The 16914-nt window shown below is 37.9% G+C and overlaps 1 protein-coding gene across 2 annotated transcripts in view; it reads right to left on the bottom strand.

Moving 5' to 3' along the window:
* Window positions 1-392: 392 nt before the first annotated feature.
* Window positions 393-16914, bottom strand: part of NDST2 (N-deacetylase and N-sulfotransferase 2) — a 232444-nt gene continuing 215922 nt past the window's right edge. For both annotated transcript variants that reach the window (XM_053691994.1, XM_053691995.1), the window contains exons 7-14: window positions 16493-16675; window positions 12278-12374; window positions 11507-11630; window positions 9855-10029; window positions 8483-8653; window positions 7899-8008; window positions 5201-5303; window positions 393-3158 (exon numbers count right to left, since the gene is read on the bottom strand). In XM_053691994.1, the coding sequence (XP_053547969.1) occupies window positions 3033-3158; window positions 5201-5303; window positions 7899-8008; window positions 8483-8653; window positions 9855-10029; window positions 11507-11630; window positions 12278-12374; window positions 16493-16675 (1089 nt within the window). In that variant the 3' untranslated portion in view covers window positions 393-3032. The remainder of the gene's footprint in view (window positions 3159-5200; window positions 5304-7898; window positions 8009-8482; window positions 8654-9854; window positions 10030-11506; window positions 11631-12277; window positions 12375-16492; window positions 16676-16914) is intronic.

Raw genomic sequence — 16914 nt, 5'->3', positions numbered from 1 at the left:
CATTTGTGATCTTGCACTAACCGTAGGATCTAGGGAGTACCCAGGTTTAAAAGGGACATGAAACCCAAACATACAATTTTAAACAACTTTCCAGTTTACGTATATTAAATTTGCTTCATTCTCTTGTATCATTTGTTGAAGTACAGCAGTGCACTTCTTGTTTCTAACTGAACACATGGGGGGGAGCCAATGACAATTAGTATATATATGCAGCCACCAATCAGCACCTAGAACCTAGTAGTGTAGGAGCAGTAAAGGAATGATTATTAGACTATACCAGGGCTTAAAAATAAAATGCTGAACTTTAAACATTTACTGTCCCTTTAAGTATCATGTGACAGAGTGGAACATACATAGAGGTATTTTACAACAAAAGCAGGCAAATAACTGTGTATATTGCAATGTTTTATTTCCTTTCGACTGCTCTGTGCGATAAATGGAAAGATCTGATATTGTATACAGTATTTCACATGATAAAGTCCCTTAGAGAGGTTTATACACAACATGAAATCTCTGTAAAATGTTTAAGGCCGCACCTCTTATTGTGTGTGTAAGACTCAAAAACCAGAGCAGAAAATACAGAGAATCAACACAATTCTACCACTAGCTTTTATTTAGACACTTGTGTTCAGCCGCAAGAGCCAAAAATGTCTCCATTATCATCATTCAATGTGAATGACACAAAATACATGAGGGGTTCAGTGCAGCAGTGTCGGTTGTATCTTCTATGTGCACAGTCTCCCCTGAAAAACGTACATGGCATAAAATACTATATCGCATACTATTTACATTTTAACATACAAGAGTAAATGGACAATTTTACAAAATACACAATACCTACAGCTTAAATTAAAAAGCTTCTTTACATCTCCCCTGATTCTCACATTCTGTTACAGCAAAATATTGCGTACAAGGCGGCTTAACTCATAGTAAGATCCCTGTGGAATGACAGAATTAAAACCCGTTTGGAATAAAAAAAAAAAAAAAAAAGTGTGAAATTGAATTGTGGTGAGGTGGTCGCCCTAAACCTCGCACACGTACATTTGCTTCTCTGCTGCAGTGGACGCTGTACTGTAGAATCCATAGCTCTTAACTTTTCCTGATTGGGTGAAATTGACACATCCCTGCATGGAAAGTTAAAAATTACACTTCTATAATTCAGATAGAGCACTTGTTTCAAACCTGTCCTCAGACCTCCCCTAACAGGCCAGATTTTGAGGATATCTGAACTAGAGCACAGGTGAAATAAACAGATTAGTAAACATGGTTATTTTACCTGTTCTCATCCCAGGTGATCCTAAAAATCTGGCCTGTCAGGGAGGCCCGATGACGGGTTTAAACAACAGTGAACTAGGGTGTGCAATTTGAAGAAAAAAAAATTAAAATCACTTTATTCAACAAAGGATACAGAGAAACAAATCCAATTTGATACTGAAATAAACCTAGGTAGGCTCAGAAACATGCAAATCTAAAGCACTATATGGTAACGTATCTTGTAACATTATACAAACGGGGTTACCGTATAATGCTTAAGATTTGCATAATTCTGAGCCTACCTAGGTTTATTTCAATCAATTTTTCTCTTTGTTCTCTTGGTATCCTTTGTTGAAGAGTAAACCTAATATATTTTTTAAAAAATAACACGCTCCACCAGAATCATGGACGTTTAATTTTGACTACGTCCCTTTAATTGTGTAGGGTGCCTATAGACATAATTAGCGGCAATTATCTCTCCAGTGTAAATTACAGCCGGCAAGTGACACGATATATACATAGTAGCTGTAGCCATATTGCTTCCATCTCGCAGACATACCGAGGGTTGGCATTATAGCACCGCCACAGATATTGCGCACATGGAGGTATCTGTACAAATATAAAGCTATTTTCTACATGAATGTCCCCAGCTTCAAGTGCTGTAATGGAATTCCCATCTGACCGCTTCCTTGCAGTCATCTCCTTAATGTACTGACCAGTCGCTGCTCTCTACTGAATAATTTATATACAAAGAAAAATGCTTAATTTCTACTCACAATCTGTGATTTGCTTTTAAACTGAAGTCAAACTGGCTGATATTTAATAAAGATGTTATTTTCCCAATAAACACTTATTAAAATAAACACTTATTCAGATACACAGCTGCCTAACTGTACTCTAATGTAGAAGAGGTGGCCCAATCTGTAGCAAAATGACCTTAATTGCTACATGCAAACCTTGTAATACAATCTGGAAGTGACATAACAAAAATATTGCTTAGGAGAGGGACACACTTAAGTGCGTTTCACACAGCCAGTTGTAGCTTAACACGAAAGTGACCTGTTTGATGGGAGATGATCTCTTTGGAGCTTGAACAGCTAGGGCGATAACCACATAGGGTTAACCTGCACTGGTTGCACATTACAGGTACGGTCTGTCGTTCTCTCAGGGGTTGCATTAAATAACAGATATAGAAGTTTCATTTCCATATCTGCTCAAGTAAACTAAGCAAGAGAACAACAGAATCTTGTGCGGAAATGGACTTAAAACGCTCCCCCCCCCCAGCTTGATTAATGACCTTTCCAGGCAGAGGAAGCTGAATTGCAGCAAATACAGATTTCTCTGCCCTTAAAAAGGTCAATGCCTGAGTAGAGCAGAGTTACTCCATGACTAGGCTGGCAAGACAGTTGGAAAAAAGGAAAAGGTTTGTTCCAGCCGCCTATTCTCAGCAGGATTTATCAATGCCCCTAATTTCCCGCCTGAAGGAGGCGCTACTGTGCGATTTCATGTCTGTGTCACGGAAGCTGAGTGACAAATGGTTAACACTTTTGTACAAGATGGAGGCAAACTCCCTCTAACCAGCCATTTCAGGTTGCCGTATGCCATTGTTATCACTGAATGATTCGTAGGAGCAAACAGTCATTCTCCTTCAAGGGATATTCGCAGTGATTCGTCAATCAGAGCACATTGGAGGCAACAGAAGTGTCTTGATGTTGTCTGCTCGCTTCTCCCGAGTGACCCTCACATGAACTATGAGTGGACACCCTGATGGACCAGGTTCAGCTCCTACTGGAATTTTGAAGCTCCTCTCGCAGCCACGTTGGAAGAGGCTGACCCAGTCGGTTTAACAACTTGGAGAGTTCAATGTTGTTTTCTCTATAGAAGTCTGCAAGGAAACTCCGGGACTGTGAAAATATGAATAAGACAAATCTTTTAAATCTGCAGCAGATTCATCCAATAAGTCAGGCAGATCATGCTTAAAAGGGGCACGGGACTCAAAAATAAACTTTAATGATGTAGATAGAAGTAAACTGGACGCTCTGTGTAAATTAGAAAACAACATTTATGGGTTTAATATCCCTTTAACTGTGACTTCAATGTCACTTTAACTATTTCTTTTTGTTACTGCGAAACCTCAGGAACATTTCATGAATCCATAAGTTCAGTTTAAATAAAATAAAATGATCATATGCAACCACTAACTTTTTTTTTTTTTTGCTTGCATCCCTTAAAGAGACACTGGCCACAAAAAATGATTATACATAAGAAAAAGCAATAATTAAACAGGTTAAAGGGACAGTCTACACCTTAGTCATCTTAAAGTCTTACCTTAGATTAAGCTGCAAATAGTCTCCAGCACCCTTTCTATATTATGCAGCAGGAATGGTAAAAAAGTTATTTTAAAATTAATATTGTTTCTGGCCACTATGAAATGGCTGCCAAGCTCCACCCTCTGATGGCATCACAATCTGGGCAGCATATGTGGTGTCCAATCAGAAAGGGCTCACTAGTTTTATTCAACAGACTGTCAATGCTATTTAGCAGAGTGAATAGATGCAGCCCAGATTGTGATGTCATCAGTGGGAGGAGCTTGGCAGCCATTTCAAAGTGGCTTGAAACAATATTCATTTAAAAATTCCTGTATTACTTTTACTGCTGCAGGATTTAGAATGGGTGCAGGAGAATATTTGCAGCTTAACCTAAGGTAAGACTTTAAGATGACTAAAGTGTAGACTGTGCCTTTAAATTACAGCTGTTTAAAGTGATACTGAAACAGGTAAATGCATATTTGTGCACATCTCATCCCTAGGAACTGACTTCTTACTGAATAAGGAACATTTCTATAGCACTATTGGTCGAAATTAACAGAATCGTTTTCACTGTAGAACATCTGTTAGAAAAAACGTAACTCATTTAGATGCAAAAAAAGAAAAAACAAAATGAATTAAATGTCTGTAAGCTGCTGTCATTAATGACCTCTTTACAAAAAAACATTTGACTTTTGCAGACGAGGATAAAATCTGCTTTTATATTAACTAAAAATCTCTCTTCAGGTGTCCCAGAACCCTCTAAACCCCTTCAGCAGCTTGGGCGTTAAACAACAGACGCTTTTATGTCTTCTGTTAAAAAGTAATTAGGCATTTGCTGGGCTCTCACTTTTACAATAACGTACGGGAGACAAAATGAGTGCGGTTTTAGGGTTAAATCAATGCTAGCACTGGTTCCCAAAATGATGCAAGTCATAAAAACCCCAATACAAAATAATTGTATGCATTACTGATACCATCAATGTGCTTAAAGGGACACGGAACCCAAATGTTGTCTTTCATGATTCAGCTAGAGCAGCGATTTCAAGCAACTTCCTAATTTACTCCTTTTATTACATTTTCTTTGTTCTCTTGCTTTCTTTATTTGAAAAATAAGGTATCTAAGCTATTTTTATGGTTCAGAAGCATGGAAAGCACTTGTTTATTGGTGGGTGAATTTATCCACCAATCAGCAAGAACAACCCAGGTTGTTCACCAAAAATGGGCCGGCATCTAAACTTACTTTTTTGCATTTCAAATAAAGATACCAAGAGAATGAAGAAAATTTGATAATAGGAGTAAATTAGAAAGTTGCTTAAAATTGCATAATCTATCTGAATCACAAAAGAAAATGTTTGGGTTCAGTGTCCCTTTAAACACCACAAAGAGGTTAAACCCATAGGTAAAGCCGTGTTCTGTAGTTGCAGAAGAGAGCAGGTCAGCCAATCAGAAACCACATTCTGACATTATCCCTAACCACTGGCCTTGTACTTCTCAATATAAACAATATATATATAATATTTGTGGTTGTCTTTAGTCAATGATTCAAAAACAATGTGCTGCAATTAATTAGAGCACATCGCCCCTTTAAGAACCCGCTCATGGGATTTATACAATCACTTTGCAGGCATCTTACTCACCGACTGCTCCATTTCAGGATACTTTCGGCCTTTGCTCTTTCCAAGACATTTTGTTTTTCCGCTATCTGTCACTGGACACCAGAATCCCTTCGCTTCATCAAACCTTACGAATAAGAGATCAAGAATTGCTATTTTACACATGAAATGCAGAAAATAAGCAAAATCCGCAGGCTGCAGTGCAATTAGGCCAATCGTGCGCCACTAGTAAGTCAGTGATAGGCAGCACAAAGAGGCAATAATCTAATACATGATTTACATTGTTAATGTGCACAAGGCAGAAGCAAGAGGTCGGAAACTTGTGCACGTGCTGCTATAGGATTATATAGTAAGAGTGATTTTAGAATAAGGGTTTATTGTTTACAACGATGAGGAGAATTAACAGCTCTGTAAACTTGTGCACGTGCTGCTATTGGATTATATAGTAAGAGTCATTTCAGAATAAATGTGTATTGTTTACAAGGGAGAGAGGAATAAACAGCTCTGTAATCTTGTGCACGTGCTGCTATAGGATTATATAGTAAGAGTCATTTTAGAATAAATGTGTATTGTTTACAAGGGAGAGAGGAATAAACAGCTCTGTAAACTTGTGCACGTGCTGCTATAGGATTAGATAGTAAGAGTCATTTTAGAATAAATGTGTATTGTTTACAAGGGAGAGAGGAATAAACAGCTCTGTAAACTTGTGCAGGGGTTTAAGGGACATCTTTAAGCATCTTGTAAGTTTGCTCTCACACCGGCGTATTAACGAGAATCCCATTAAAGGGACAGTCAACGCCAGAATTTTTGTTGTTTAAAAAGATAGATAATCCCTTTATTTACCATTCCCCAGTTTTGCATAACTAACACATTTATAATAATATACTTTTTACCTCTGTGATTATCTTGTATCTATGGCTCTGCTGACTATCCCCTTATTTCAGTTCTTTTGACAGACATGCAGTTTAGCCAATCAGTGCTCACTCCTAGGTCACTTTACATGCATGAGCTCAATGTTATCTATATGAAACATGTGAACTAATGCCCTCTAGTGGTCAAAATGTATTCAGATTAGAGGCAGTCTTCAAGGTCTAAGAAATTAGCATATGAACCTCCTAGGTTTAGCTTGCAACTAAGAATTACCAGAGAACAAAGCAAAATTGGTGATAAAAGTAAATTGGGAAGTTGTTTAAAATGGCATACCCTATTTAAATCATAAAAGTTTTTTTTGGACTTGACTGTCCCTTTAAAGAGCTAGAAATTAGCAATTAGCACGTCTTTGTCAGCCTGAGTCCCTATTATAGATTTCCAGCAAGCATGAGAAGAGCAGGTTATTGGAACAGACAAACAACATAACTGCGTTTCACTATTCACGTGTCCTGGCCATTGGTCACAGCTTCTCACCTTAAGGTACTTAAAGGGACATTTCGTTCACGATTTAGAAAGAACATGCAATTTTAAACACATTTATAAGTTACTTCTATTATTTAATTTGCTTAGTTCTCTTGGTATCCTTTGCTGAAATACATAACTAGGTAGGCTAAGGAGCAGCAATGCATTACTGGGAGCCAGCGGCTGATTGTGGTTACCTTATATCCCTTGTCATTGGCTCACCATATGTGTTCAGCTAGCTCCCAGTAGTGCATTGCTGCTTCTTCAACAAACACCACCAAGAGAATGAAGCATATTTGAGATATAAAATTGTATGCTCTATCTGAATCGTAAAAGAAAAAAATGTTTTTTTTGTCCTTTTAAACACATGGCTGCAGAAAACGTCAGAGCAGCAGACAAACCATACTGAAGAAGTCATGGATATCGCTGAATGAACACGTTTTGTTACAATAACGTGTGAGACCAGATATATAGTAACGTAGCCAGATATGAACCGATCTGCATTTTACTGTGCAGCAAGGAGGGATTCTAAGATCATGATAATATGCTGGGACATATGATTTATACATTTACTATCTGTGCGGATTCTATTTCACCACTTTTATTTTTTAAGTAAACTTTAAAGTAAATGAACAGCTTCACTTGCTCCGAAGCAAAAATCCTACTTTGTCTTTTCTAGAAAATCCCAGTGAGAGGGTACAGAAGACCAAGTGAACATCCATATGAAGTCATTAATGATGTGCGAAATGCCTCAGTAATGACATTAGTAGGTTCTGCATGCGCAGTGATGTCGTTGCATACCGCCACCTAGAGTTTATTCATTGTATTACATCTGTGAGTGTCACACTGACACGCTGCACATGCATCTTACAAGACGCTGAGGAGGATCTTTACTTACTCACTAAATGGGCTTACTTTATTTATTGTGACACAGACAGATCTCACAGATTCAACTGTCTCTCTTAATTGCACCCCCTTATACATGGCCCCTTTAAAATCCCCCACTTTCTCACTGCACTGCCATATAGATGACCCCTTTAAAAGAACCCAGTTGTTCTGCCTTTATATTATACGTCACCTCTAAGATATTAATATCGCTTATAAAATACCAGGGCATGCAGAAAAACCACTGATCCCCTTGCACCGCACACAGACCCTAACACCTACTGCTCTGTGTTCCTTAAACCGGTTTCTCCCCCAGCCCTCTAGTAGCAATACCCCTGATAAGGGTAACTAAAGACTCCAGACATATGGGACATCCAGATAAATGATTCCGCCTTAACACTGGCTGTACCAGATTACCCTGCACCAGCTCCCATTAGGTACTCACTTGAGGGCTTGCGTGTAGTTAAAATATGGCGTCACTCCCAAGAACTTCTGGATCCCATCCATGGCCGCAGGAGGGTTGTTCCTTAGCTCCTGGCCGTCCACAATGTGAACCTAGAAAAAGAGACGTTATCTCAGCATTTGCTAAACAGATGCATAGGCGTCAGGATTTGTGCGCACAGACCACCCTGCAAATCGTCTTCTCCATTTCTCTCAAATGCACTTTGGCTTTCAGATTTTAAGCCTCCTGTGTGCTCTAATGGCCAGATACTTATTTTACTGTACTGAAAGGGTTACGGATCCACCTTTAATGTACTCTCCTTAAAAAGGACAAATGATGTGCGCACAGCTGTGTATGTTTAATATTACAACAAAGAGGATTTGCAAACAACTCTTTAAATGTATTTTCTCACCGACAATAGCAATAGTCTAGTTTGTTTGCATTTATAAAACAAATACTGCTCCACTCTGTGTAGTTTGTAACGTCAGGAGTAAAGTCACATTTAATAAAACATTAGCGTACTGAGCTTTTTAACCTACTTGGCACACAAAAAGGTCACTAGAATGTAACTGGAGATATTTAATCACCTGACTGGGAGGGTAATATGTCAGCCATCGTTCCAAGTGTGCCGCGTACCACCCAGGCATGAGACAGCGGTTCTGCAGGTTCCGAAGATCCTGTTGTGCATGTGGCCCAGCTGAAACCACCTCTGCAAAGGTGTGATTCACAGCCACTGGGTCTTTGTGTGCTCGCTGGTGCTGTGTAAAAATAAGACAAATAGAAAACATCACACATGTACAGAGCAGCCTATATAGCAAACCGCGAAGAGACAAGGTGTGAAATTGCTAGTTTGTAGCTTACAATAATAAATTCATCTGCTGCAGATAAATTGAAAGGACATTGAAAATCAAAACTTTTGCTGCTCCATATATCATCACAGTTGATGAATTTAGGAATAACCTCAAATTACTGTTGGAGAAACTGTTTAGTTAATTTTATTTACATATCGAGGGTGCATGCGGCGTGGATGTGCAGGCAAATCGCTGAGATTTGATATCTAGCAATCAAATTTTTGAGCGCACGTCACCACATTCCTCACATACTTTACAACATATGTGGAATGCAGTGATGTAAGCGTGCGCACGCCCACTGAGAGGGTAGCAGAATTTGACGTTTAGCAAAAATCGTCAGAACGCCGACCCATTTCTGGAGCAGTTTTGCGGGAATGTTATCCATTTACAAGAGCACTAGATAGCAGCTCTATTTCCTGCCATGTAGTGATCCAGGCAACTACCTAGGTATCTCTTCAACACAGAATATCATGGGAACAAAGTCAATTTGATAATAGAAGTAAATTGGAAACTATTTGTTATGCTCTGCCTTATTCGCAAAAGAACATTTTTGGGTTTCATATCCCTTTAAACGTCAGAGTCAAGGGATCATATGACAGTCGTGGCTCTTATTAGATACTTTTTATCCAGTACAGAATTAACTTGTTTCCTTGTTACTGTGTTTTGAGCTTTTCATTAAACAGATTGTATCATTTATTCAATGATCTCTCTGTGCTTCCATTTTCAATGCATTTTTTGGCAAGAACGTAGGACTATTTAATATTTCTCAGCTTTTAGCAAAACGTGAAAGGTAAAAATCAATAAACCCTATGAGAGTAAAACCTCAGAAGGACTATATCTAATGTCTGCTGTAGTATAAGTAGCAATAATTATCTTCTAAAGAACCACAAAGACTGTCAAGTAAGGTTAATAATGACAGCCGGTGCTAAAATGAGAAAATCGCAGTGTATACTACAGAGGCACTGACCAATTAACCTTTACGTCCTTTTCACCGTATGGAATACAAGCAAATTAACATGACCTCAAAGGCTACAACGAAGTTAGATGACAAGGAAGCTATCATTTCTCACTCTCCATGAGAACTCTGGGGAGGTGGCAAGAAGATTACCTGGTACCAGGAATATGCTCGGTCTGCAGGGCTGATCAAGACGGCAATAATTTTTGCTCTAGGAAGGAGAGCAGCTGCTCGTTTGGGTAGCACTTCGGCATCAAAGTAATTGGCACTTTTCTCAAACATGAAATCTGTGCTGGCGTTGGATGGCATGGGGAAAAAATCCATGTACCTGGTGGGAACAAGCAGATGGAAATGTGTGTAACAAAAGCACTGAAATGCTCTGTACCAAATCCACAAAAAGCATTAAAGCAATGTCTCAGCTTGTAGACTGTGAGCTCCTCAGAACAGCGTCGTCCTCTTGTACTAGTTGGTTTTGTGCGTTTGTTTTCTTGGCATTGTATACCACTACTTATGTGAACATTGCCAAGCACTAATAATACGGGTGCAATGTGTACATCATTAGGTATACTAGCTTTTATTATTACATCTCTATGTTATTATATTAATGAATAAACTATGCTTTGCGGCTTTCTATATACAAGAACGGATTGTATACATTATACAGCTGAGTAACTTGATGTAATGACCAATTGCTTGAGAGTAGCATGGATATGTTTAGAGCGACACTCCTATGTTAAACTTTGTCTAGGATTATGGTTTCCATCCGAAACGCGTTAGACTATAGAGATTCCATGAGATGTTTAGGTTTCAATGGTTTGCTTATCCACATGACTGCACTTTTAATTGTTTCTGAATAAAATTTTTTTTTTTTTTTCTGTGATTGAGCTGATCTAGAGGTCTAAGCAGCTGGAGATCTGGGAAAGATTAACATGAAGCATATGGGATTTATAGCTTTTTACCTCTCCTTTGTGGATTGAACAAGAACATTAAATATATACCATGTACATATTATTGTGGAATATACCTTGATATAGGCTCCGCTATATTTTATTGTGTATCACAAACAGTGAAGTTAACATGAACATTTCATATTATTATAACAGCAAAGGTATAGAGAGGCTCATTGTTCTCTATCTATGCTCATGTGACAGCCATCAGCTAATCACAAAATGCATTTACGTATATACTGTGAACTCTTGCACATGCTCAGTAAGGGCTGGAGCCTCAGAAAGAGTGCATATACAAAGATTATGCACGTTTTGATAATGGAAATATATTGTTGTTTAAATTACTGCTTTATCTAAATCCTAAAACTTTAGTCACCTTTAAAGGTACGGTCACTCAGACCTGAGCACGCCTTTTGGATTATGAAACACAAAACAGATATTCTGATATTGGTGTCGGAGGGGTCATTTAAATGCTTAACTAATACTTTCCTGCATTTGAGGTTTCCCTAAAGCAGCGATTATGACGAGAAGATGACATTATTTTCACATCATGGGTTGGTCATTAAAAAAAACAAAAACAAAAGAAAAAACAACACCCAAAACAACAACAATGTAAATAAAATAAGTGAAGCTTTGTAATATAAATTAGGAAACACAAATCAGGTTAACATCATGATTTACCTATATTTGCTTTAGTATACAGTTATTGTTTACACATTATTTCTGATATACAATTAAATAAATTGTGCAACAAACTTTACTGCTTTGTTACCAGAGGGCTGCAATGCCATTCTTACTACCCTCTAAGGCAGCCAAGGGGTTAAATGATACATCAAATGCATTTCCTGTGGCGTTTACCAGTCAATGCCTTTGTGGTAGTTCAGGCCATTGAAAAACTGGATCTCCTCAAATGTGACAGGACTCTGGAAGTTGCTAGTGACGGCTGGGTGCATGGTGAGGAAGGTGTACAGCGCGGTGGTGCCTAGGGGCGAACGCCAGACAGAAAGACATGAATATGCAGATGACAGAGAAGCAATTATACAGTTTTAGAAACATTACAATCTAAAGAAATAAAACAAGAATAAAGTATTAGTTACAACTACGCTTTCCTGTGAGTTTCCTTAAAGAAATATTCTCATAAAACAAAACCTGAGTAAATCCAGAAAAAGGTGGTTAGATTAAATTTGTGATAAAATATTTTCCCACCATTTGTTTAGTTCCGGCACTGGATAGATTAGAGGTGCAACTCTATTATCAATTTTGTTTCATTCTCTTGGTATCTTTTATTGAAGGAGCAGCAAAGCACTACTGGGAGCTAGCTGAAAACAGAAGCCAATGAAAACAGGAATTTATGAGCAGTCACCAATCAGCAGCTAGCTCCTAAGCCTACCAAGGTATACTATTTAACAAAGGATACTAAAAGAATGAAGCAAATTAAAAAGAAAAATATTGGAAAGTTGCTTAAAAATGTATGCTCTATATGAATCATAAAAGAAAGATTTTGGGATATAGAAGTGCACAAAAAAATCTTTAATAAATTATATGTTATCAATAGTGTAATAATAAAATACTCTTACTATGTGTTTAACCACTGCAATGGTAAAATAGCAAAAACAAAACCACACATACCAGTCTTTTGGGGGCCAACAACAAGAAATTTTGGTAGCCGATCACAGGTCTTCTCTTTTGACCAAATGTCCTTATGTCTTTTGTCGTCGCACGGATTCTGTAATATGCAACAAATTGTAGCGCTTACATCAGAAGGTTCCATGTAAAATAAAAATACACAGACTGATACAGATCACTGTAATTAGTAAAGCTAAAATATGAGATGTGGCACTAACATGACAGCGATTGTTATCTGTTGGCACTGAGCCGATGCTGAGATTGTCCTGTAAGTGAGACATCTGCAGAGAGGTGAGGTCACTGCAAATCACCGGGCAAAACACCAGTAACTGATGCCTTTGGTTTAAATAAAAAACGCACCTTCACGTGACTAAATACTTAAACTACTGAGGAAACGGAAAACAGCAGAGAAGTTGTGCCTTACTGGATTATTTAATAAATAATCTGTGAAGAATTAGCTTTGTTAAAGGGACAGTCTAGTCAAAACTAAACTTTTATGATTCAGATAGTGTGTGTAATTTTAAACAACTTTCAAATGTACTTTTCTCATCAAATTTGCTTTGTTCTCTTGGTATTCTTTGTTGGAAGCTAAACCTAGGTATGGGGCATATGTTAATTTCTAAGCCCTTGAAGGCCGCCTCTTACCTCAGTGCATTTTGACAAGTTTTCCACAGCTAGACAACTGGGGAATGGTCAATAAAGGGAATATCTTTATTTTGAAACAACAACAATTCTGGAGTAGACTGTATCTTTAAGATGATGCATGTCATGTAGCAGTTAAATGTCTCAACTGTGAAGAAGTGATCTGCTAGCGGAATGTACTGCAGGAAGCAGATCAGAGAACTGTATTGGCTTGGTAGGGATAGGGGACAGACGTAGGATGAAGCAAAAATGGATAATATGGTTAACAGACCCCAACCTCTCTAAATCCCTTAGCAGCACCCTTGTACACAGCCTGCTTACTATAGACAGGAAATGTTACAATGCTATTAACCCCCTGGCTGCCACAGAGAGCTGCACTGCATTACTTCACAATATGTTAGACATCTCTGGCAGATATAGGGTTAAGATCATGTGATAAGTAAATGTGTTTAAAGTTTCACAACAACAAACAGAGGCGTTTTAGTGAATAAGTCCCTTGGTTGGTTGGTTGGTAAAGGCCAAGTGTGGTGAAATAATCTTCTAGATTGTAAAATCCCACGGGAATAGGGCCCTAAATTGCTCATGAATTTTTAAAAATGTTGTCTTATCTCTTGCAAGTTCTGTATCATTGTTTTACTTATATCAGTTGCACCCATGGGCAGCACTGCAGAATATGTTGGCGCTTTATAAGTAAAGTACAATAATAAGAGATGTGACTGCATCTGCCTCGCATTAACACATTCCTGCGCCATGTGTCAGGACAACAGATAAGGGTGTACGGAGGTCACAGATATGGAACGGAACCTATAGGGGGGCATTAACACATTCCTGCGCCATGTGTCAGGACAACAGATAAGGGGGTGTACGGAGGTCACTGAGATAAGGAACGGAACCTATGGGGGGGCATTAAGTGTTAGCAGATGGTTATGGACCACAGTCCTGTAATATCTGTGTATGTGCTGACACCACTAGCGGTGTTTCCAGGTGACCAGGATTGAACTAGAATGTCAGGCTTCCCAGTAAAATCTACACAAAATGGTTACTTAAAGGGACATTGTACACTAGATTTTTCTTTGCAAAACGGTTTTGTAGATGATCCATGTATATAGCCCATCTATGAGTGTTTCTGTAACAATGTATAGTTTTGCTTATCTATAAATAACATTGTGCTGATTTTCAGACTCCTAACAAATCCCCACAGTGCCAGGTGTACGCACGTGTGCAGACTCCTGCTGGCTTCTGTTTCTGTTATCTGTCTTTTAATATACAGTGAAAGGGGGAGGGGGTGCCTGCTCTTGTTTTCCCAGCCCTTTTCACTGGGTGTCCCAGCCTAACCTCATCAGCACTGCTAAACTGGGAGCTTCTAAGTAAGTTTTTAAAAGGTTCTATATTGGATTTTTAGATCAGTATCTGTGCATATTATTATTTATAGTAGTGTCTATTACATGCAGTTATATGAAAATTGGTGTGCACTATCCCTTTAAGCTTTCCATTTTTTAAGCCCTGAGTGGCAGCTAAATGTTTAAAGGACCTATTGTTGTGCATGAACAGTTCTTTGCATTAATGTCAGCAAATGGATTAACAAAATCACTGCCTTGTATGTGGCCGGCAGCCAAGGGGTTAACAAAACCATTGCTATGTATTACTGGTAGTCTATTGAACTTAAAAACTGTTCTGTGTGTTTCTGGTGGCTACTAGGGATAAATACTGGCAACTATGGGGAAGTAAAATCATCTACAATGAGGAAGTAAAATCACTGTTATTTACAATCAAGGGTGGTTAAATTAACAATCTGTATGTCTCATTGGCAGACAAAGGGGTAAAATCATTGTTGTGTGCACATTACTAGTAGCAAAAGAGCCTTATGGGTAAATAAAGGGATTATCTATCTTTTTAAACAATACAAATTCTGGAGCAGACTGTCCCTTTAATAATCATTAATACAGAATATTGTTTGCTTCAGGGTATATAAACTAAACCTGCTTACATAACTCATGCGGACTGTGTCATATAATATGTTCTTCAGCCTACGGTTTGCCCTGCAGTTATTGTAAAACAGCGTTTCTCAGTTATAGCCTTTAACCCCCTAACTGTACAGACATCCTCAAACTTGGCCCACATACCAAACACGTTTCTATATCACAGCATTAGTATAACACATACCAAACACGTTTCTATCACAGCATTAGTATAACACATACCAAACACGTTTCTATATCACAGCATTAGTATAACACATACCAAACACATTTTTATATCACAGCATTAGTATAACACATACCAAACACGTTTTTATATCACAGCATTAGTATAACACATACCAAACACGTTTTTATATCACAGCATTAGTATAACACATACCAAACACGTTTCTATATCACAGCATTAGTATAACACATACCAAACACGTTTCTATATCACAGCATTAGTATAACACATACCAAACACGTTTCTATATCACAGCATTAGTATAACACATACCAAACACGTTTTTATATCACAGCATTAGTATAACACATACCAAACACGTTTTTATATCACAGCATTAGTATAACACATACCAAACACGTTTTTATATCACAGCATTAGTATAACACATACCAAACACGTTTCTATATCACAGCATTAGTATAACACATACCAAACACGTTTTTATATCACAGCATTAGTATAACACATACCAAACACGTTTCTATATCACAGCATTAGTATAACACATACCAAACACGTTTTTATATCACAGCATTAGTATAACACATACCAAACACGTTTCTATATCACAGCATTAGTATAACACATACCAAACACATTTTTATATCACAGCATTAGTATAACACATACCAAACACGTTTCTATATCACAGCATTAGTATAACACATACCAAACACGTTTCTATATAACAGCATTAGTATAACACATACCAAACACGTTTCTATATAACAGCATTAGTATAACACATACCAAACACGTTTCTATATAACAACATTAGTATAACACATACCAAACACGTTTCTATATAACAGCATTAGTATAACACATACCAAACACATTTTTATATCACAGCATTAGTATAACACATACCAAACACGTTTTTATATCACAGCATTAGTATAACCTTTGGGAGAGGTCACCGCAATACTAAAATATTGGAACCATAACAATACAATGTGCAGTACAAAGAACAATCTAATAAAAACAAATATACGGATAGATACCCTATTTGCATATTTTTGAGAACACCACAAAATCGCTGGCCAGATTGCGATAAATATATTTGTGTTTTTATGATATGTGTATATACAATAGAAGTTCCTTTTGTTATAGTATATATCATCTTTTTGCAAACTGTAAAAAGATGTTTTTATACACAATTAACCCCTTAACTTCATTTGATTCCATGTTTCACTTGGATTGCATGAGGGAGCTAATCTTTAATGAGTATCATTAGTTGTGATTTTTTTCCCTAACCTATTCGTGTTTCTTATAAATATGTTTAAACCCAGCTAGTAGGACTATAAACAAATAGTGCATGTCATGATTATGGATCGACGCACCCTAGGGACATACACAACTCACCTGCCACAATGGATTCTTCTCTTGGGGGAAAATATCAAAGTACTTCTTTGCCAAATGAACGGGCGGCAGAGTCTGCAGCCGAAGGTTGGTCCAACACTGTACAAATTTCACCAGGCTCTCAAACGTATAGAGTCCCAGGCGGTCATTTCCATAATTTGAAAGATGTGTCATGAAGATGCTGATCTGTGACAGACACACAAAAAGAACCACTTCAGGGTTAACCTTAAGTAGAGCACTTGGCATAAAACAAACACACATTTATTATTGATGTAGTTCGCTGTGATGCGCATAGGGCAATGCGATCCTGATACTGTGGGATTTCAGAATGCACAGCAATGCTTTGGTTGTAATTTACTGACACTCGGTGCAGAGCAGGCTGGCTTTACAGAGCTACAGCGTGTAAATATTTCATGGCCTTGCTA

Source organism: Bombina bombina, chromosome 9 (assembly GCF_027579735.1).
Source record: "Bombina bombina isolate aBomBom1 chromosome 9, aBomBom1.pri, whole genome shotgun sequence".
NCBI lineage: Eukaryota > Metazoa > Chordata > Amphibia > Anura > Bombinatoridae > Bombina > Bombina bombina.
The sequence above is the reverse complement of the archived record's forward strand: the minus strand, read 5'-3'. Positions and strand labels throughout refer to the sequence as shown.